The 22,693-nt window shown below is 43.3% G+C and overlaps 1 protein-coding gene and 1 long non-coding RNA gene across 10 annotated transcripts in view; one reads left to right on the top strand and one right to left on the bottom strand.

Annotated features, from left to right (window-relative positions):
* MAP7 (microtubule associated protein 7) overlaps positions 1-22,693 on the top strand; it is a 193,194-nt gene that overhangs the window by 41,292 nt on the left and 129,209 nt on the right. For 3 of the 9 annotated variants that reach the window (XM_056566635.1, XM_056566633.1, XM_056566630.1), the window contains exon 1: positions 11,964-12,542. The exons of 4 other annotated variants lie outside the window; for them this stretch is intronic. In XM_056566635.1, coding sequence (XP_056422610.1) covers positions 12,362-12,542 — 181 coding nt within the window. In that variant the 5' untranslated portion in view covers positions 11,964-12,361. Of the gene's footprint in view, positions 1-11,963; positions 12,543-22,693 lie in introns of those variants that run through there. 2 more of the 9 variants (XM_056566639.1, XM_056566636.1) reach the window with 1 other exon arrangement.
* Positions 1,314-2,469, bottom strand: LOC130362336 (uncharacterized). Its single transcript, XR_008891364.1, has 3 exons — positions 2,396-2,469; positions 2,240-2,303; positions 1,314-1,377 (listed from the first exon to the last, which is right to left on the bottom strand). It is a non-coding gene; the product is annotated as an uncharacterized LOC130362336 (long non-coding RNA).

Here is a 22,693-nt window from a genome sequence, read left to right as displayed (position 1 = left end):
TAAGCCCTCCGATAAGGGGGGCAACATAGTAATAATGATGAGAGATGATTACAAAAATATGGTGTTAAGACTCTTAAAAGATCAAAGTACCTATAAGAGGTTAGACTCTAACCCCACAAACAGATATATTATAGAGTTAAAAAACATCCTAGTGGATGGTAAACTAAAAGGCATGATTACAGAAGATGAATACAAAGCAATGATGAATGAAAAACCTACTCTGGCAACGTTTTATGCGTTGCCAAAAATTCATAAACAAAAGGATCCGATACCAGGACGCCCGATAGTATCGGGAAATGACAACTTAACAGAAGGGATAAGCCTTTATGTAGATCAGATATTATCACCTTTTGTGGCTTCCTTGCCCTCATATATAAAGGATACTAGAGACGCTGTCGCCAGGCTTGAAGAGATCACATTCCCATCTGGCACACAGATTGCGAGCCTCGACGTAGAGGCCTTGTACACAAATATTGAACATAATTTGGGAATAAAAGCAGTTGAACACTTCCTCACCACTAGAGGCACACAGTTCACTGATCACAATAAATTTGTTATCACTCTTCTTCACTTTTTACTTACACATAACTATTTCACATTTGATAGTCATTTTTATTTACAACACAAAGGCACGGCAATGGGCACGGCATGTGCACCTAATTTTGCAAATTTATTTTTAGGGTGGTGGGAGGACACGATAGTTTTTTCAGATGAACACGATGAGTTCACTAAGCACATTTTATTTTGGGGGCGTTATATAGATGATGTTCTTTTATTTTGGGATGGCACCACCACTCTTTTTCACAAGTTTGTACAAAACCTCAATAACAACCAGATTGGTATGCACTTTACATCAGAAATTCACTCTCACTCACTATGTTTTTTGGACCTAGAGATCTCTTTCGAACCTGGCGGTAGCGTCGAGACAAAAGTATACAGAAAAACCACATCTACCAACAGTTTCCTTAACTGGAAAAGTTTCCATCCGAGACCTCTGAAAAGCGGTATACCTATAGGCCAATACCTTAGGGCAAAACGCAATAGTTCAAATGAAGTTGCTTTCCTGGAGGAGAGCAAACTTCTATACCATCGATTTATAGCTAGGGGCTACCCTAAAAAGATTCTGCATCGTGCTTTTGCGAGGGCTAGAGACACCCCAAGAGCGGACCTATTGAGACCAAAAAAGATTGGAGAACAATCACGAATAGTGAGATGTATAGGAACCTTTGATCAAAGCAACAAGCAGGTTCTAGAGATTTTCAAAAAATATTGGCCGATCCTCTTAGAGGACAATGACCTTAAGGAGGTACTTACCGTGGGTCCTAGTGTGACCTATCGCAGAGGCAGAAATGTAAAAGAGTGCCTGGTACACAGTCACTATAAAGAAGAAAAAAACGGAAACAATGTGGTTAAAATCAAAAGTAAAAGGATCTTATCCATGTGGAGGATGCAACTTCTGTAAATTTATGCCCAAAAAAAAGGAATTTGTTAATGTAACAGACGGACGGAAATATGAAATAAGAGACTTTATTAATTGTCAGACGACTGGAGTAGTTTATATAGTGGAATGCGGATGCCCTAAGATGTACGTAGGGAAGACTACACAACAGCTGAGAAGGAGAATTTCTAAACACCTTAGCACAATTAGAACGGGTGCCGATACTCCTCTAGCTAGACATACCCGCGAGATACATAAAGGTGATTTGTCAAATTTAAAGTTTTGGGGTTTTCTTAAACCCAGTTTAGGCCCGAGAGGTGGTAACTTAGACAAAAAATTGTTGAGAGAGGAGGCTACATGGATATATAGACTCAAAACCCTTAGCCCATATGGACTTAACGAAGGGTTTACTTTTTCCGCCTTCCTCTAAAAATTAGCCTGTCCATCATTCTGTCAACATATATTTTTAACAATGAGTTCAAAAATCAAAATTTAACACTAAACTACACAAGAGCAGATGTCGTGTCATGAGTAGCAAAGAAAAGAAGGAAAAGAACGATTAGAAAGCGGGTTGTGCCCATATTAATTTAACGTGGGTTCTGTTGGAATTAAACAAGTAAGCGCCCTATAAACTTAAACATCACAATAACCAAGTAATACCAGTATCAATTACAACAGCTATTAGAGATCCTTAGAGCTTGGTTATGTGTATGGGTGCATATTTATGTATATATGTATATGAGTATATATGTGTACATGGTTGTGTGTGTATATGCATGGTTTAGTCGATCCAATACTCACCTGTGAAGAGGATAGTTTGGAGTGTGGAGGCCTCCTTGGGGGTTGGTTGATGAATGGGTTGGGTCTGGTTTAAAGGGAACATAAAGACAAAAATATTGTTACTCGATTTCCCTACCCTAGCCCAACCCCCCCCCCCCCTCCAGAAAAGATACTCACCTGGGCTGGATGGGGGTGTTCGTTGGGGGTGGTGTGCCTTGCTGCCGTGGAGGAGGAGGTTGATGGAGGAAGCCTAATTGGTTAAAGAATAGTGAATAAGGTAAAAAATTCATTTTCCCGTGTGGTAACTAGTTTATCAATAAAATATTTAGTCATCAAAATATTCAGTCCTCAAAATATCCGCAACCCCCCCCCCCTCTTTCCTCACTCCTTTCAACATTGAAAAGACATTACACAACTCTAGACCAGAATTATCCTAAAAAAAGAAAAAAAGTAAAAAAGATAAAAAGAAAAAATGCAATTCTATTTAAATATTAAAGCATATGGTCCTAATGTAGAGACGGATTAATGGAGTAATATACCTTTAAAAGATTCTAACAGTGTGCGCACATCGGTTTGCGCATACAGCGTTCAATACATCCAACAGCTCATACATCTATCAGCTCGCGCACACGAGAGTGCGCACACGTGATGACTAGCTCAGGGACGAGGAAAACAGATTAAGAGTTCGCGCAGCCGAGACTACGCTACTCACGTCATGCACTGACGTAGGAAGTAAACAAATGAATTGATTGGTTAACGGACCTGAGAAGGATGTCACAAAATAGGGCTGCTCCTCTTAATGGAGGTAGAGCCCATCAATCAAAAGGGCTGACCCAATGAGCTGCCTGCAATTTGACAATTGCAGCTCATTGGTTGTACAACACATCCTGCTTTCTATCAGTGATGTCACAAACGGAGGTTATAAACATGACAGACATCGCATCCACGCTCAGTTGCCCGCTACCTCTTGATAACGCTACATCATAGCGAAACATGTTGAGGGGGGCAGAGTGGATATTTTAAACATGGCAGCGCTCCTGCTCCTAAGCATTAACCCTGTATGACCTGCAGGCATACAGGATAGCTGCACTCACAAGCAAGGAGGAAATTAGCAGAGAAGTCTGCTCTGGAAATTCAATAATCAAAAGGATAATTTGGAGCAAACAGCGCTGTTTGATTTTAATATAACAAGTGTAGAAACCAATAAAGCTTATGGGAATTTTTAATCACAATAAGTAGTATATGGGAAATTAGGGTTCTTTTGGATTCCCAAAGGGGAATCTATTTGAAATAAGCTCACAATTATATAACCTACTGAGGACAAAGGGGTAATGCACCTATACCTATGGTGCCAATGTTAAATAAACAAAAAGACAAAAATAACCAGACCTCAAGGATGGTATAGTGGATGAAATAATTTAAACTAAAATTAAAGGACCAAGAATCGTGCTTCAATTATAATAAAGTATATAATTTTATTAAAAATAGTGATTTAATAAGCTGATAAAAATTCCACCTCACAAGGGGCCCCTTGCGAGAGGGAGATAAATTTACCTAAAATATAAATGGACTGACACTGGTATAGGAGACTATTTTCTATCACAGAATGCACTAAATATATACTGAAACAGTTAAAGACAATATGTACTGAAACAGTTAAAGACACTTAGTTGCTGGATGGTATCCTTAGAATCAGTCTTTTTCACTGTAAAGGGGGTTGGATGAAAAATATATGCAATATGCAACAATGTAACATGTTCCTCTTAGTAGATTAGAGTGTAACAATGTTCAGTGTGTTACAATTGGTGTTCGCTGTTGCTAGTTTCTCAGTGTCTTCATATAAGGGCAGATAGCTGGCAGTTTTGCAGTACATTACCGGTCCTTAGAGCGTGGATCTGCCGTGGAGCTGAATGGATGATGCACTGAGGTGGTCACTGCAGGTGCTGGCAGGCATCGGGGATGGATAATCGTAGAGGTGTCACTGACTGATGGAATGTCCCGCCGTAGAGGTCAGGTCTGCAACAGACCGGGGATGGATGTCTCTACCTCGTGAGAGTGGCGTGTGACATCAGTGTCGGCACCTGCAGGATGTGCTTGGATTGCCCCGGGTCGTTGCAAGTCCACTCTGGACTGGAAGTCCGCTATGGACTGGGGCGGCAGGATCGGCAGGATCAGCTCCGAACCGGACCAGTAGGATCACAATAGAGAATCCAGGTAGATTTACAGCATAGAAAATAAAATTTGTAATGCCAAGTGCAGTCATAGTGATAGTCCACAACTGACTAGACGCGTTTCAGGGTGTATAAGTAAACCCTTTATTCGGTAGTCAACTACTGAAGAAAGGGTTTACTTATATACCCTGAAACGCGTCTAGTCAGTTGTGGACTATCACTAAGACTGCACTTGGCATTACAAATTTTAATTTCTATGCTGTAAATCTACCTGGATTCTCTATTGTGATCCCACTGGTCCGGTTCGGAGAAGGGGGGGGGGGGGTGATTCTTACTTTTTATTAGGGAAGGGGTTAAATGATCTTTTTGCAGCGTTATAGCGCCCTCTAGTGGCTATAATACTGCAAACACTGATCTTCTACACAGATCACTGCCATGCATTAACATGGCAATGATCAGTGTTATCGGCGGTCGATTGCTCAAGCCTGGATTTTAGGCTAGGACCTATCAATCACCGATCGGACGCGCCGGAGGCAGGTAATGGACCCTCCACTAGCATTCTAGCTGATTGGGACATTGCGATTTCACCGCGATGGGCCCGATCAGCCCGACTGAGCTGCCGGGAGTGTATTTTTGTTACTTTAGACAAGGCGATCAACTTTGAACAACAATCTGTGCTGCACGCTATTAGCCCAGGGTCCCGGCTTTGGTTAGCTGCCGGGACCTACCCGCTATGACACGGGGTCATGGCATGACCTCGGGTTATAGACCGGGACTGGGCACAGGGTGTACAGGTACACCCTGTGTCCTTAACAGGTTAATCAAAGTATATTATAAAGATTTTTTATTTATCATAAGGAGTTTGTGTGATGGATTTTCAGTTCAGCTTATACAAAATTATGCACTGTGGACATTTTCTTTGAGAAGACTAACCCCATAGAAGTACACTTTTCAATGCAATTTTGTGTGGTCTTCTCAAACAGGTTTCACTGCATTTTGCATATTGCATAAATTTGGCATATAAATAAAAATATACCAAAAAAGCAAACATAAATGACAGGCACCAACGAAGCTGTGACCAACATGTCCTCTCCATACATCTCTCTGGGAGAGCTGGAGATAGATACAGCGTTTGGGTATCTCCGGCTCTCCCATAGAGATGCATGGAGGGGGCGAGTTGCCCACAGCTTTGTGTGGTGGTAGACATGCCTCCATATATGAGGAGATGTTTTATTATACTGCATTACTCCTTTAAAGGGGTACTCCGGTAGAATTTTTTTTTTTTTCAAATGAACTGGTTCCAGAAAGTCAAACATATTTTTAAATTGGTTCTATTAAAAGCTCTTAATTCTTCTAGTACTTATCACCTTCTGTATACTCCACAGGAAGTTGTATAGTTATTTTCTGTTTTACCACAGTGCTCTCTGCTGACACCTCTGTCCGTGTCAGGAACTGTCCGGAGCTGGAGAGATTTGCTATGGGGATTTGCCCCTACTCTGGACAGTTCCTGACACAATCAGAGGTGTCAGCAGAGAGCACTGTGGTCAGACAGAAAAGAACAACTTAACTTCCTGTGGAGCATATAGCAGCTGATACGTACTGGAAGGATTAAGATTTTTTTTCTAGAAATAATTTACAAATCTGTTTAACTTTCTGAAGCCAGTTGATTAAAAAAAAATTTTCCACTGGAGTACCCCTTTAAGCTTCTAATCAAATTTCTATCTCACTCATCCAGTATCATACACTGTAGCAAATCAAATATATTTATATTGACATATATTTATATTCTGTGTATTGACAGCTTGGAGCCACAGAATTTGACCCCACCTTGTGTAAATGCAGTCTTTCCTGGGAACAAGGATGTCAGCTATGTGTCTTCTGTAAACTTACAGAAGTTATGGTTGTTCATGAAATGTGCTCAGGTGTTGTGGCTGCCTAGGCTTAAATTAACAATATCACTACATGTATGTTGAAAGTGTACCTTTACTTAAAGGGGTACACAGGTGGAAAACTTTTTTTTTAATCAACTGGTGCCAGAAAGTTAAACAGATTTGTAAATTACTTCTATTAAAAAATCTTAATCCTTCTGGTACTTATTAGCTGCTGTATACTACAGAGGAAATTCTTTTCTTTTTGGAACACAGTGCTCTCTGCTGACATCTCTGTCCATTTTAGGAACTGTCCAGAGCAGCATATGTTTGCTATGGGGATTTTCTCCTACTCTGGGCAGTTCTTAAAATGGACAGAGATGTCAGCAGAGAGCTCTGTGTTCCAAAGAGAAAATAATTTTCTCTGTAGTATTTAGCAGCTAATAAGTACTGGAAGGATTAAGATTTTTTTAATGGAAGTAATTTACACATCGGTTTAACTTTCTGGCACCAGTTGATTTAAAAAATAAAAAAAATAAAAAGTTTCCACCGGAGTACCCCTTTAAAACAGCTTTTGATTGGCTGGAGGAGTGTTTAAACCCAGATCAATTGCTAGAACAAGCCGGGAAAAGTGTGTTGCTATGTTCTTTGTATGACCGAGATGTTCCTATATAATTACATTATGAGACCTTCGTGGTCATGTTACGCAAATCTAAAAGAAAATGCGCTAAGAGTGCACTTCTCTCATTCTACTTATCAATCAGGGTCTGAATACCCAGACCCCGACCGATCGAAACTTTTCATATGTCATTATGACGTATCAAAAGTTTTTTGTAATGATGTACTCATTTAATGGCACCAAATAAGAAACGGCATAATTTGTTTGGCAGCAAGATACTGATAAAGACAGTGGGATTCCAGTATGAACAGGAATTCTTCAGGATGTAATTTTTCAGTCCGAAAGATTGGCCCTCATGGGATCAATTTTTTTTTATGAAATTTTTGTTGAGTTTTTCCTCATATTTGTGAATGTTCTTTTTCCATGTTGGTAAATTTTGGTGCATTGGAAATGTGCCCAAAATCAAACAAATTAGTTTTCACTTATTTGATGTCTCTTTTAATATGTGAAAATAATGCAAGGGAAAAAGATGCTAAAAATGACTGATTGTGAAAAAGTGGAAAGCTAGGCCTACATTTCGAATAGGTTGCTGAAAGCAACAACTTTCTTGGGGGAAAAATGGAAACTTTTGGCGCGCAACGTTAATAGAGGGAAATTTGTTTCCTTATACTTTTTTTTACCTAAACTTTTAAACAGAGCTCCAATAGTAAATAAGGGCAAATATCTCAGTATGGCACTCAACTTAATAATAGATGAATATGCCTGGTCTTTAATTCATTTATTCTGTCTAGGACTTCTAAACATTGTTAAGCACTGTACTCTGTTGTCTTCAGAATTTCCATGTTCACATGTCTCTGTGTGGACATTCCAGAGACTTTGGGCGTCGGCATAATATGCCGGCGCTATGACCACACGGGAATGCACCATCTCATAGACGGCTATGCATTTCATACGAAGCCAGCAGAAAGAATGAACAGGTTTATTCTTTTCTCCAGACATGAAAGACGGAAATTCTGCCTTGTGCACAGCGCAGCAGAATCCTGTTGAATTCAATGGGACTCTGCTGCAGTGGAATTTCCATGTTGACATTCCAAGAGGAATTCCGCATGGAAATTCCCATGTGAGAACATAGCCTAAAAGGATAAAAGAAGCTGGGACAAACCATATGTGTTACTGCTCCATTTACTCTATATGTGGGACCTTACTTCCCTTGATATGTGGGGGTACCAGCAGTCAGAACTCCCCAACAATAAACTACTTATCACATATCCTGATGATAATCTTATCCTAGGTGATAACTTTTAATCTTGGGATAACCCCATAAACATTACATTACATCGTTCATATCTGTATAATTTAAAAATTTTTTTTTTTTTTTACCTTTTAACTCCATGATATAAACTTGTTGATAAAAATCCCAAAAAATGTTTTGTCAAGGATTCCAGGAATCTCCAACTAGAAGCATGTAGGTTTGGACACTTTACAGAGAGTCATGGAGGGAGAGTTATCAAAACCTGCGCAGAAGAAAAGTTGACCAGTTGCCCATAGGAATACAATTTTTTAAAGGCCACTGCATAATAAAAAAAGCAATTTATACAGATTTTGATAAATCTCCTCCATTATGTCTACAATTTGGGGATTAGTTTATGGACCCCCACCATTGAGAAAACTGCCTGATATCATGTGCCTGGGTCAGAAGTAAGGTTGTAGGAGCGGAGGGGTCTGTCAGGTCATGTGTCCTGGGTGCGGAGATCCAGAGGTGCCAACAATCTGCTCTGCCCTTTGTTAATGTATGCAGGTTCTGTAGTAGGGCAGCAAATGCAATCACTGCCATGGGTGAAGGAAAGTCTAGGTACATCTGAAAAAGAGTGTCTTAAAACTCTATCTACATGGTGTTGCTCAGTTATTCCTCCTGTAAATGTATGAATAAACTGACAAATGGAAGTGCTGACAGTGAGGAAAATAAAAAGTAATGGCTCTTTGAAGGTAAGGATTAAAAAATAATAATAATTGTTGCCCAAACTGGCTATGTTGGCGGGGGGTTATACCTGTTGATGGTATTCGGCTGTATAACAACTGTGAAAGTACTCTTGTGCCTATATCCATTTAGGAAGTAATTGTTTTCTGTAAGCTAGTTAAGGTGTTTCCAGCATAGTGTCCTATGACTGCACATGTGATTAGTCAGACAGGGAGGACAATGTCATGAAATGACAACTGTTGCTCCATTACTTCAGGTTGCTCAATAAATTGTATAAAATGCAGGGGTGGAAATATTTAATTACTTTGGGTGCAACCCAACAAATAAGATTTCACTCTGACACATTTTCATTTTACAGTGGCCATGGTCAGGGCCGAACTTAAAGTTCATGCTGCCCTATGCACTTTTAATGTTCATGCCCCCTTTTGATAAATCAAAATAGATAGGGTTTATGCTTTGCAGATATGATGCAATCAAAGTACGGGTGCATTGTTGGTGCAACAGACCGCCACAAATTGTTGGAATGAATGTAGAGAAGTGCTTAGCTAAATGTCTCTCTTATCACTACAGGTGATGGGCTTCATAGGCTTTTAATAGAATTTGTCTTCTGCAACGAATAGACAAACAATAGAGAGCTTAGCTTCTCTGGAAGAAGTCCCAGCTGCTTCACTACTCGGAATCCAGTGGATAAGCCCCACCTCCAAAAATGCTGGTACTGATTATAAATCTGCGAGACGCCAGGGAAGAAGATGTAAAAAGAAACTTCATAAATAAAATACTATATGTAGCTTTAATAATTGCCCCAACCCCCCCCCCCCCTCCCTCCCCACAAGGTGCCACCCTAGGCACTGGAGATATGGCCAGTGCAAAAAAACTGCATATTAGCACGCACATGCACGTATCCTGTAGAGGTTAAGAGATGGGGGATTCTTGACTAGGTATATTCTGCTATAGGTGTCTTATCACAGTTCTGCATACTGAATTTAAAGGGGTTATCCAAGATGAGAAAAGACGTAGCTGTTTTCTTCCAGAAACTGTGCCACTCTGGTCTGTAGTTTGAGGTGTTGCGGCTCTGTTCCTTTGAATGGAACAGAACCGAGTTGTAATACCGCACACAACCTGAGAACAGATGTGGCAGAATTTTTGGAAGAAAGGAAACTATGTTTTTATCATTCTGAATAACTCCTTTAACCCGTACAGGACGCAGGGCGTATGGGTACGCCCTTGCGCCCTGGTAGTTAAGGCTGCAGGGCATACATGTACACACTGGCCCCTTTACTGATGTTCTAAGCATGCTCATGAGCTGAGCGTGCTTCCTACTCAGTGGGTCCTGACTGCTATCAGCAGCCAGGATCCAAGGTTCATGCTGGACATTGCCGATCGGGCCGATGCCCGGCATTTACCATTTAGACGCAGCAATCAAAGTTGATTGTGGTGTGTGAAATGGTGAAAAACTATCCCAGCAGCTCAGCGGAGCTGATCAGGACCATTGCAGTAAATTTTTTTTGTAAACTAAATGACAGCTTAAAATCCTGTTCTTAAAGGGGTACTCTGGCCCTAATACATATTATCCTCAATCCAAAGGATAGGGGATAAGATGTCTGATCGCTGGGCACCCCTGCAATCTTTCATTCAGCACCCACCTTTGAGAGCTCTCCTTAGCACTGGAGGCTCCAAGTGTGCAGTGTGATGACCACAGGGCCGGAGTATCGTGACGTCACAACTCCGCCCCCGTGTGACGTCATGTTCTGCCACTTCATTGCTAGTCTATGGGAGGGGGCGTGATGGCTGGGGGCAGTAATGACTCTGACACCAAGTTACGGATAACGGTAGTTATACTGAGATTAGACAGTTGGAAAAATCTATACAGTGTAGCCGGGCCCACGGAGCTGACCAGTGACTTCAGAGACCTTAAGGGCTTGCGGCGATTTAGTGCAGGCCACGTTGACTAGACGGATGACTGGGACTTGACTGACTTGTGACTGACAAGACTGTGACTGTGGCTTACTTGCAGGTTTGTAGGGCTTGTGGCTGCAGACTGGACTTGAGACCTCCTATGACTCTGGTCCGACTTGACTGGACCTCAGCAAAGGCTAAGGCTGGGTTCACACCACGTTTTGTACTTACGGTTCCCGTATACGGGAGGGGGGCAATCGCGGCGCCCGCACTCAGCCGTATACGGGAACCGTATTTAATGCATGTCTATGAGCCGACCGGAGTGAACCGCAGCCTCCGGTTGGCTGCGTTTTCGGCCGTATGCGGTTTCCCGACCATAGGCAAAAACGCGGTGGACAACGTTTTTGCCTGTGGTCAAGAAACCGCATACAGCCGAAAACGCAGCCAACCGGAGGCTGCGGTTCACTCTGGTCGGCTCATAGACATGCATTAAATACGGTTCCCGTATACGGCTGAGTGCAGGCGCCGCGATTCCTCCCCTCCCCCCAGCCGTATAGTACAAAACGTGGTGTGAACCCAGCCTAAGAGAGAGTGCAGAGGCTCCATCCAGGGCTTATATGGAGGAGGCTCTGGTGGGGTCACCTGGTCACTGATACCTCCTGGGTAACAATCACATGACAAATCACATGGTAAACAGTCTTAATGGTATAACACTCTTACATAGGGATTATATACAATTGCAATAAACAGATGCAAGTGAACACTGCAGGAGGCTGCCGGACAGGGCAGCAAGGGCACGGGGTAACACCTTCCGCACTGGGCCACCACAAAATATTATTGTAAGATAAGTAAAGGTGTTTGTTAATGCACGCACACAATCTATACTTGAATGTAGTAATTTGTAGGGAGGTTTTATACCGCATTATAGGGGAGATGTGTTTTTTATGTTTGTGCACATATCTGTTTATAAACCGCAGCTTCTGTGTGTACTGTATAGTGTCAGTGTGTGTCTTGCTGTAATTCTGTATGGTCCACAGTGCATCTTCACAGATCAGCTGTCTTGGTGCTTTCCCATAGATCTTCTCTCAATGGCATGCCTCTAGCACTTCAGGTTACTGTGTGTTTAGCCCTATTATGCAAGCATATCCTACCGCCTCACATGGGATGGAAGGCACAGCCCAGTTACAGCTCAGTAATGTTAGTGGGAAGCTCAGGAGGTAGAAGGCATTCCAGCAGGCTCCAGCTGAAGAGGCAGCATTACGTAGCTCTCTTCATTAGGCGATGTCACTGTTGTCAGGGTAACTGGGAACAGCGGCGTATCATATTTTCTCCTCCTGTGCTGTGTGCTGAATATTTTAGTGTGTTGAAGCCGGCAGAAGGCTTAAGGAAAAGGTGTTTTTGCAGGAAGAAAATCGGTGCATTATGTCTGGCTGGACTCCAGGACGAAAAACAGGCTTGTGATCTGATACCGATAAAAGGACGTTAATGCTGGGTTATCGATGCAGGTGGATATTGCCATTTTTCATGCTCTCTGTTATGCTCGCTAGCCTATAGAGGAGCTGGCTGCTCCATTTACTCTTCTTGGGGACCTACAGCAGGATAGGTGAATACATGCTGATATTCCTAAAATCAAAGAAAAAAAAACCTGCAGTGGGCAATATGCCAGGATCTACTACTGCCACTTGGCAGGATAGGGTGAAGAAAACTGGTACAAGGCCTGCAGCTCCTGTACTGTTCACTATTAATGAAGAAGATGAGCAGCAGAAGAAAGGCAAGAGCAAGAAGGGAAAGGGTAAGAACTGTGTTTATTATTGAGTTTGTTCAATGCAGAGTCATTGAACATGCCCTTCTGTCCTTCTATGCAGATGTAGGCAGGACAGGCTTACCACCATTTCCATGTATCCAGCTGATAAGCCTGGTTGCTAGGCTCTGCGATTTGCATTCCTCTAGAATTGAGTGTTAAGACTTTATTACCTTGTGAATCTTTGACCTTTTTTTCTTATAAAGGTCTGCTTCTCACATATACAGTAGAGCAATGTTTCCCAACCAGGGGGCCTCCAGCTGTCAAAAACTACAACTCCCATCATGCCCGGACAGCCGAAGGCTGCCCGGGCATGCTGGGAGTTGTAGTTTTGCAACAGCAAGAGGCACCCTGGTTGGGAAACACTGCAGGAGAGTAAGAAATCGAGGTATGTTGTGTGATGTGACAGAAGAAAAATTATGCCTGCTTCTGTAACAAATGTGCACAGTGTCCATCAATTTTCTTCATCTCCTGTGCTACAGTGACATTTCAGTGTAGCTACACGTTTGATTTATCTGCAAGGCCTGTTCAGGACCCAGTATGCAGAGTACTGTAGGTCTTTAGAAGAAACAGGGACCTCCCTTATGCAGAGATGTGAGCTGGTGTGCAGCGATAGGGTAGTGTGCCCCAGCAAACTGTCCTGGCAGTATTATACTTGCCACATAGTGCTGGTATAGTGGCGGTTTAAAATGTCTTGTGTCATGCAAGTCTAATGTTTCCATTTCACCTCCTCCACAACAGCTGAGGAGTGTCAAGGGTGTTACTGTCATCTTTACATAAAGATAATCCATTATTAACTTATCCCATAGTCATTAGTACTGCCAACTAATATGCTGCACAGGGAGGACTCTATAAATAGATTTTTAAAGGGCATACATTTGAAAGCCAGTTTCACAGGATACCTAGTAGTAGATTGGTTAAATAATATTGATGTCAGGCATTACAGAATAAATATGACACATCATATGGTATGATAAATGCCTAAATGGTCTTTATCAGGGGTCAAGTCCAGGCAAAAAAGTGTGGGAACTCTTCCACTCAAGGGATGGTCCTGCAGAGCCCCTGCTAATGGGAATGGTGTTCCTGCTGTTGAAAAAGTGCAGGAACTAAGGGGGAGAAAATTTCTTCCTTTTTAATTGTCTATTTTACTACTGCCTGCCGCCCTTGGCAACCAATCAGATTGCTTCTTTCATTTTTCACAGGTCTCTTTAAAAATGAAAGAAGCAATCTGATTGGTTGCTATGGACAACTGCACCACTCTTCCCCTACACATGTTTTGATAAATCTTCCCCTAAGTTCTCACATGTTCCTGCAGGACATGAGCCCTGGTCTGTCACAATCACACCCTATCGTTCCAGCCAAGATGGTGGAGAGAGTGTGATGGTGCAAGGGTTAAAGCCACCAGACCTCTGGGTATCCACTACTAGTCCCAGCAAGTCACCAAATTAACACTTGGATAAACATGTTTCACCAGAGCTTCCTTCAGAAAAGTGAGCTCCTATATTGGAGATCAAAGACCAGAGCTGATTAAATTAAACATTTAAATCTGAAAAAAGGTATCACAGTGCTATGTATAAAATAAACAAATGACATACAGGTACAAAAATATAGAAAAGAGTTCAGCAAGACAAGTTCAGAAAACAAAAAGAAAAGTCCTTACAGCATAATGGTATAGCAGTCCTTGTGAGTCTAGCTGTATCTTAGGATATCTTGTCAGCCTTTGCCACAGGCTTCAACAAAGGCTTGTCCAGCATCTCAGTTTTATAGTGGCTTTTTTTTGGAGGGAAAAGGGAACTCATCTGACCCCACAATTTGGGGTGGGGGAGGGGGGGTTGCGGGGAACTGACATCCCTCCTTCCTGGTCCCTTATCTTAATTTTTTTTAATGATGGGACTAGAGGGCCTGACCAAATAAAACTGGAATACACAAAAACAAATACACAGTCTGAATGAACCCTCACCCATGCCTTAGATTATACATTATACACAAATACAATTATAATACTCATGTATGATTCCATAATCATGCCTTGGGCCTGACACTTCCCCCTTAATATGGAGACAGAAAGATCCTGCCTCTCTAGGCTGATAGCTCTGTCTCCATTAACTGTCTATTTCTCCCTGCATTTTGATGCAAGATTCCTTTCTTGTGTTGGACAGTGAAATTTTATTGTTGGAGGATAAGACTCCAGCGAAGCAGTTTGCCACTGTTACCTTGTAAAATAGACAATTAAAAAGGAAGACATTTTCTCCAAAGCCTGGCGCTTCTCCCAATAAAAAGTTATCTTTATTCCGTCAGGAAAGACATAAAAAGTTGGTATAAAAAGCACTTTCAACGAGTTTCTAGCTTGGACTGAGCTCTTTATCAAGACATCTTGATAAAGAGCTCAGTCCGAGCTAGAAACCGTTGAAAGTGCTTTTTATACCAACTTTTTATGTCTTTCCTGACGGAATAAAGATAACTTTTTATTGGGAGAAGCGCCTGGCTTTGGAGAAAATGTCTTCCTTTTTAATTGTCTATTTTACTACTGCCTGCCGACCTCCTTGGATGATCGGGTTCTCCTGGGCTGCTGACCCACTATTGATGCGCTGTTGTAGATGTTATGCTCTGAGCATAACCAACTCTGGTGAGCACATATGTGTTGAATACTTTGCTTTTAATGTTTTTGATAATACACTAGGATTGCGCTCCTCTGTTCTTTTTGTCTCTTCAGTACACTACCACTGTTACCTGACACTCTGTCCAACCAATGTAGAGGGTTGTGATCAGTTATGACAGTAAAATCCCTGCCATACAGGTATGGCTATAATTTTTGCAAAGCCCAGAGCTAGACATTCCTTCTCTATGGCTGCATAGGCCCCTTCTCTAGGCAATAGCTTCCTACTAAGGTAGAGTATGGGGTGTTCTTCTCTATTGGTGTTTACCTGGCTAAGAACAGCCCTCAGCCCAAAATTGGAAGCATCTGTTTGTACTACAAACCTCCTACTGAAATCAGGGGCCTGGAGGACTGGAGAGTTGGACATTGCTGTCTTTAGGACAATGAAGGACTTATCACAATCCTCAGTCCAGGTAATTTGCTTGGACACCTTCTTTTTTGTCAAGTCTGGAAGAGGTTTTGCTATCTTACTATAGTCTGGGACAAATCTATGATAATACCCTGCGGTCCCCAAAAAGGACATGACCTATTTTTTGGTCTTAGGAATTGGCCAGGCCAAAATAGACTACACCTTACTGGGCACAGGGCATAGAGACCCTCCTCCTACCCTATGTCCCAGATACTGTACTTCTGTCATGCCAACTTGACACTTTTCTGATTTTATGATAAGCCCTGCCACAGCTACTTGCTTTACCACCTTGCCCAGGTGAATCAGGTGCTCCTCCCAGGTCTTGCTGAATATGGCAATATCATCTAAGTATGCCACGGCGTATTCCCTGTGGCCCTCTAGCAGCTGATCAATCAGTCGTTGGAAAGTGGCTGGGGCATTTTTCATCCCAAAAGGCATGAGCCAGCACTCAAACAACCCAAAGGAAGTTATAAAGGCTTGACCACTCCTGGGCCAGTACCTTCGGCTTAAATCCATGATAGTCACGTATTGGGAACCTGCTAGCTGATTAAGTAGTTAATCTGTTCTGGGCATGGGGTAAGTATCAAAGGTAGTCACAGCATTTAACCTTCTGTAGTCCACACAGAACCTAGTGGATTTGTCTTTTTTGGGCACCAGAACTACTGGGGAGGCCCAAGGGCTTTTTTTTACTTCTTAATTAGCCCTAGCTTTAACATGTCCTCAAACTCCTTCTGTATATGGACCTTTACCTCTGGGGATACCCAGTAAGCTACTGGTCTTAGTGGTGGCTGGTCCCCCCGTATCAACATGGTGGGGGCTAGAGTAGTTCGCCCTGGCTTTCCAGTAAAGGTGGCCCTGAAGGTGCCTAGTACCTGATTTAGCTGCCTCTTTCTTTCCTCTGAGAGCTGTGGATTGATCTCCACATCCTGAAGGGATCCCTGGCTCCTAGCTTCCTCCACTAGGTCCAGTAAGGGATCACTACCCAGACCTTTTTCTGGTGCACTGCATACACTGAGTACCAACTCCTCAAGGTCATAGTATGCCTTTAGCATATTAATGTGGTACTGTCTCTGCCTCTGACCTTTCTCATCAAGGGCAATTACATATGTGGTGGGTTCTAGGCGCTGTAAAATGGGGAAGGGACCCTCCCAGGCAGCCTGCAACTTATTCTGCCTGATGGGGTTCAGAACCAATACCTTCTGTCCCACTTCATAGACCCGGTCCCTTGCAATGCGATCATACCAGTACTTCTGCCTGGACTGTGCTGCTGTGAGGTTGTCATGTACCAGCCCAGTCAATGCCTGGATCCTGTCCCTGAATCTCAGAACATACTCCACCAGAGAAGCATGTAGCCCCCCCCCCCCCTTCCCCCCTAACTAAATCTAGGGGTCCCTGCACTTTGCAACCATACAATAATTCAAAGGGCGAGAAACCTGTAGACACTTGGGGTACCTCCGTGTAAGCAAAAAACAGATGGGGTAAATACTTTTTCCAGTCTCTGCCCTCTGATTCTACAAAGGTCTCCAGCATTTGTTTCAAGGTCCCATTGAACCTCTCACAGAGACCATTTGTTTGGGGGTGGTATTGGCTTGCTACCAAGTGCTGTACATTCACCTTCTTACAGAGACTTTGCATGAGATTGGACATTGAACTGTGTTCCCTGATCATTGAGCATTTCTCTGGGGAACCCCACCATGCAGAAAATACTGATCAGTGCATCTGCCACTTTATCTGCCCAGAGGGAGGATGAGGCAACAGCCTCAGGGTACCTGGTCGCATAATCAATCACAGTAAGAATACATTGTTTCCCTTTGCTTCTGGGTATAGCTAGATGCCCCAAAATATCCACTGCCACTTGTTCAAAAGGTACAGATATGCCTGGTAGGGGCACTGGGGAAACACGAGTAACATATCCAGACTTACCCACCCTCTGGCAGACACTACAGGATCTACAGTAATTTGCAACAGCAGTACCTGGCCAGTAGAAATTGTGTGCCAACCTGGACTTTGTCTTGGCCACTCCCAAATGTCCTGCCAGGGGGGTCTCATGGGCTAACCTTAGCAGCTCTTTCCTGTACTGCCTAGGAACTACTAACTGCCTGTCTCTCTCCTGGGGCCCTAGCATGCCTTTGGAAAGGGGCTCCCAGTACAAGATATTGTTTTCCCAATATCAGCACCTGTGTCAGCACCTGGCTGTTCAGCACGTTGTCTCAGCCCTTCAAGGGAAGGGTCACTGCGCAGAGCTTCCCGGAAATGCTCATTGCCCTCCCCCTTTCTCGTGGCAACAGGGAGCACATTTCCCTCAGGTGAACTAGCATCTCCACCTTCCTCTGCTTTGGATTGCAAGTCACACAGCTTGCCCCTTTCCTCACCATCCTCCCTTCTTTTTACAGCTGCAGCCCTGGTACGCTGCTGACGTGTTACCACTGCCACCATTGGTATGCCTCCTTGGGGTTTACCTTAGTCCCCCTCAGTCCCAGACATAACAATGTTACAGGCATCATACACAGGCCCATCACTCCTTCCCTCCCCCTCAGCCATCTTAGGCTCAAAGGATTGGGACATATCACTCACTGCTGGTCCCTCATGCTTGCATGTCACCAGGGGCACACCAAACCCTCCCCCTAGCCCATCTCCACTAGGTTTTGGCATTGGTAATTCATTGTCATCACATTATACAATACACCCCATTTCGCTTTTGGAAAATATCACTGGTTCAGTCACAGGTAAACATTTATAGGCTCTCTCCTAGCCCATCTGGTGTGCAGGTAGTGTCCTCCAGAGCATAATGACAGAGCATCCGACCCAAATCGTTCTCCAGCAGAACATTAACAGGGATGTCCTCAGAGACTCCACCTCCTACAAACCTTTGCCTGTACCCCAATCCAGGTACACATGGGCCATGGGTATAGCAGGTTTCACATCTCCAATTACTTTTAAAGACCTGGTTCTTCCAGGGATGATGTCCTCTGTATCCACCACTTCAGGCATCACCAAGGTAAATGAGGCTCCGGAATCTCGTAAACCCACTGTCACCCACAGTTACACCCCAGACACCAGAAGAACGGCTGTGTGTCCTCCAGCTGCCGGTGGAGAATTCTCCTTGTTGGGGCAAGTGGCACTCAGGTACCCAATCTTATTGCATCTGTAAAGGCTGGTTCACATCATGTTTTCTCCCATACGGGAGCGCATACGGCAGGGGGGGGGGAGCTAAAACCTTGCGCTCCCGTATGCCTTCGTATGTGCTCCCGTATGTAATTCATTCATTTCAATGAGCCGGCCGGAGTGAAACGTTTGCGCCGTATGTTTTTTTTTTCCCGCACCTAAAACCCTGGTTTTAGGTTGTAGGCCATAGCAGTAGGTCCCAGGAGCGGAGCTCGGAACACTGAAGATGACGTGCAGCTGGTAACTTACCATGCGCGCGCCTCCTCCTCGATGCTCCACTCTGCTTTTCGCCTATGGGCGCACTCATGGGACGTCAGTGACGTCCCTGCGTGCGCTACCTCTCGGTGGCCCCTGCGTTTTTAAAGTTTACGTGAGGGCTTCCGCAGAGAGGTAACCGGGCCATCCTTGTGTCCTGAAAAGATTTTTCCGGACACAGGGATGTCCTGATTGTGCCAGGGGCCCCCTGCGGGCACGGGGCCCGGAGCAGGCGCTCCATGATGATCGGCCCTGCTGAGCTCTGTCTTTGGAATTTACACACAAGAATATGTATGGAATTTCTTTTAGTGCTAAGATTCCTTACAGATAAAATCCAGCAAGCACTAAAAATCTCTAAATAAATCCAGATGCTGCCACCAGTTGTCACGATCACACCCGACCGGTCCAGCCAAGACACTAGAGAAAGTGTGATGGTGCAAGGGTTAAAGCCACCAGACCTCTGGGTATCCACTGCTAGTCCCAGCAAGTCACCAAATGAACCCTTTGATAAACGTATTTCACCAGAGCTTCCTTCAGAAAAGTGAGCTGCTATATTTAGAGATCAAAGACCAGAGCTGATTAATTAAACATTTAAATCTGAAAAAAGGTATCACAGTGCTATGTATAAAATAAACAAATGACATACAGGTACAAAAATATATAAAAGAGTTTGGCAAGACAAGTTCAGAAAACAAAAAGAAAAGTCCTTACAGCATAATGGTATAGCAGTCCTTGTGAGTGGGAGTCCAGCTGTATCTTAGGATGTCTTGTCAGCCTTTGCCACAGGCTTCAACAAAGGTTTGTCCAGCATCTCCGTTTTAGGGTACGTTTACACGAGCGGATTTACAGTGTATTTTACACTACGGATCTACTGGTGAAGGCCCGCTCTATGCTGTCTTTACATGTGCCTGCTCATAGCGGCAATACGCCGCGACGAGCAGACACACTGCAGCGATGTGCGCGGTGTACTTGCACATCGCGGCCACTCTCCCTGCTCTGAGCTAGGCAGAGAGCTCCCGCGATGTGTGAGTACACTGCGACTCGCACATCACAGTGTGTCTGCTCGAATCAGCGTATTGCCGCTACGAGCAGGCACATGTAAAGACAGCATAGAGCGGGCCTTCACCAGCGGATCCGCAGCGAAATACACTGCGAAAATCCGCTCGTGTGAATGTACCCTTATAGTGGCTTTTAAGGAGGGAAAAGGGAACTCATCTGACCCCACAAGGGTCCCTTAACTTAGTTGGTTTTATGATGGGACCAGAGTGCCTGACTTCAAAGGAGGTATAACACAGATAGACAGACCTCCAAATAAAAAATTTTCACATTGGAGTCTATCCCCACTGGAGCTCCAAGAGAAAACCTGGAGTACCTGTTGGAAAAAATCTAGACCAAAAAGGGATTGAAAAAAAAGGTCCATGCAGCTGTTGCCCTTGGTTAGATTTGTACTCAGGACCTAGGCAACAAAGCTAACCAGGGAGGATGAGTGCCACCCACAGTGCTTAGATGATTGGGATCTGTGAGATATTGCTTTCTAGATTATTCTGTGGGGGTCATGTTAAAGGGGTACTCTGGTGAAAACCTTTTTTCTTTTAAATCAACTGGTGCCAGACAGTTAGATATTTGTAAATTACATCTATTAAAAAATCTTAATCCTTCCAGTACTTATTAGCTGCTGAATGCTACAGAGGAAATTCCTTTCTTTTTGGAACACTGATGACATCACGAGCACAGTGCGCTCTGCTGACATCTCTGTCCATTTTAGCAACCGTGCATAGCAGATGTATGCTAAGGGCAGCATGGTGGCTCAGTGGTTAGCACTGCTGCCTTGCAGTGCTGGGGCCTTGGGTTCAAATCCCACTAAGGACAACAATAAATAAAGAGTTATTATTATTATAATGATGTCAGCAAAGAGCAATGTGCTTGTGATGTCATCAGAGAGAATTCCAAAAAGAAAATAATTTCCTCTGTAGTATTCAGCAGCTAATAAGTACAGGAAGGATTAAGATTTTTTTTATAGAAGTAATTTACAAATCTGTTTAACTTTCTGGCACCAGTTGATTTAAAAGAAAAAAGGTTTTCACCGGAGTACCCCTTTAAGTGTTAGTTGTTATACTTTTAGATCACGGGGGTGTCTGACCGCTGCGATCCCCCTGCCCCTGCGATCTCCTGTATGGGGCTCCGGTTCTCCCCAGGAGCCGCATGTCACAACCTCTGCACGAAGTGGTGACCAACACGTCCCCTCCTTATAACTCTATAGGAGAGCTGTTCGGCTATCTTCAGGTCCCTGCAGTCGGACCCCCTGCAGTAGGAATAGGGATAAGTTTTTCCCCATGATACATCTCCCTTAATTTGTAGTCCGTGTGGTCAGTGTTCCCCCACACATCTTGTGTGTACAGCCTTAGGCTCCTTTTAGATCAGCAGATGACTGCTCATTACGAGAACAGATGTATTAGATTGGTGCTTATTTAAGGATGCTTTACACAGCTTGATTGTAGTGCGGGCAGGGCTGAACTAACAATTGCTTGATTGTTAGTGCAACCCTTCACTCGCATTATTGTCGGCTGTACATCCCTTGTTTACATAAGGAGATGTGTGCATGAAAAGCAATACATTTTTGAGGCCTCCCAATCCCAGCCATCAGTTAATAAACAAACGTTTGCAAAGTCTTTTAATAAACTAACTTTAAGCCAAACAAAGATCTGATGATCTCTCACCTTCCAAAATGTTATCGACCTGTAATTCCCGAATGTGAAGATCTTAAAGGGGTACTCTGGTGGAAAACTTTTTTTTTTTTCAACTGGTGCCAGAAAGTTAAACAGATTTGTAAATCCCTTCTATAAAAAAAATCTTAATCCTTCCAGTACTTATTGGCTGCTGAATACTACAGAGGAAATTCTTTTCTTTTTGGAACACAGTGCTCTCTGCTAAATCACGAGCACAGTGCTCTCTACTGACATCTCTGTTCATTTTAGGAACTGTCCAGAGTAGCATATGTTTGCTATGGGGATTTTCTCCTACTCTGGACAGTTCTTAAAATGGACAGAGATCTCAGCAGAGAGCACAGTGCTTATGATGTCAGCAGAGAGCTCTGTGTTGCAAAAAGAAAATAATTTCCTCTTTAGTATTCAGCAGCTATTAAGTACTGGAAGGATTAAGATTTTTAAATAGAAGTAATTTACAAATCTGTTTAACTTAAAAAAATATATATATAATTTCTACCGGAGTTCCCCTTTAAGCTTTCTTTCCCCAATGATACCTTCAGCACCTGCATGAAGTGGTGTTATGATTAGAGATGAGCGAAGTTATAGTGATTTGATTCATCACAAACTTTTCTGCTCGGCAGTTGCTGACTTTAGCCTGCATAAATTAGTTCAGCTTTCAGGTGTTCCGGTGGGCTGGAAAAGGTGGATACAGTCTAAGGAGACTCTCAAAGCTGAACTAATTTATGCAGGCTAAAGTCAGCAACTGCCAAGCCGAGAAGTTCGTGATGAATCGAATCACTGTTAGATCGCTCATCTCTAGTTATGATCTACGTAGTCATGTGCGATAAGAAATAATCACCAAGATTTTTAAGGGGTCAGTATGGTTTGACAACCATGTGTTCTTTGGCATGCCTTTACAGTATGGTTGCTGAGGGCATACAACTGAGTTTAT

The sequence above is a fragment of the Hyla sarda genome, chromosome 3, assembly GCF_029499605.1.
Source record: "Hyla sarda isolate aHylSar1 chromosome 3, aHylSar1.hap1, whole genome shotgun sequence".
Classification (NCBI taxonomy): Eukaryota; Metazoa; Chordata; class Amphibia; order Anura; family Hylidae; genus Hyla; species Hyla sarda.
Note: the sequence above shows the minus strand (reverse complement) of the source record. Positions and strands in the feature narration are given on the sequence as shown.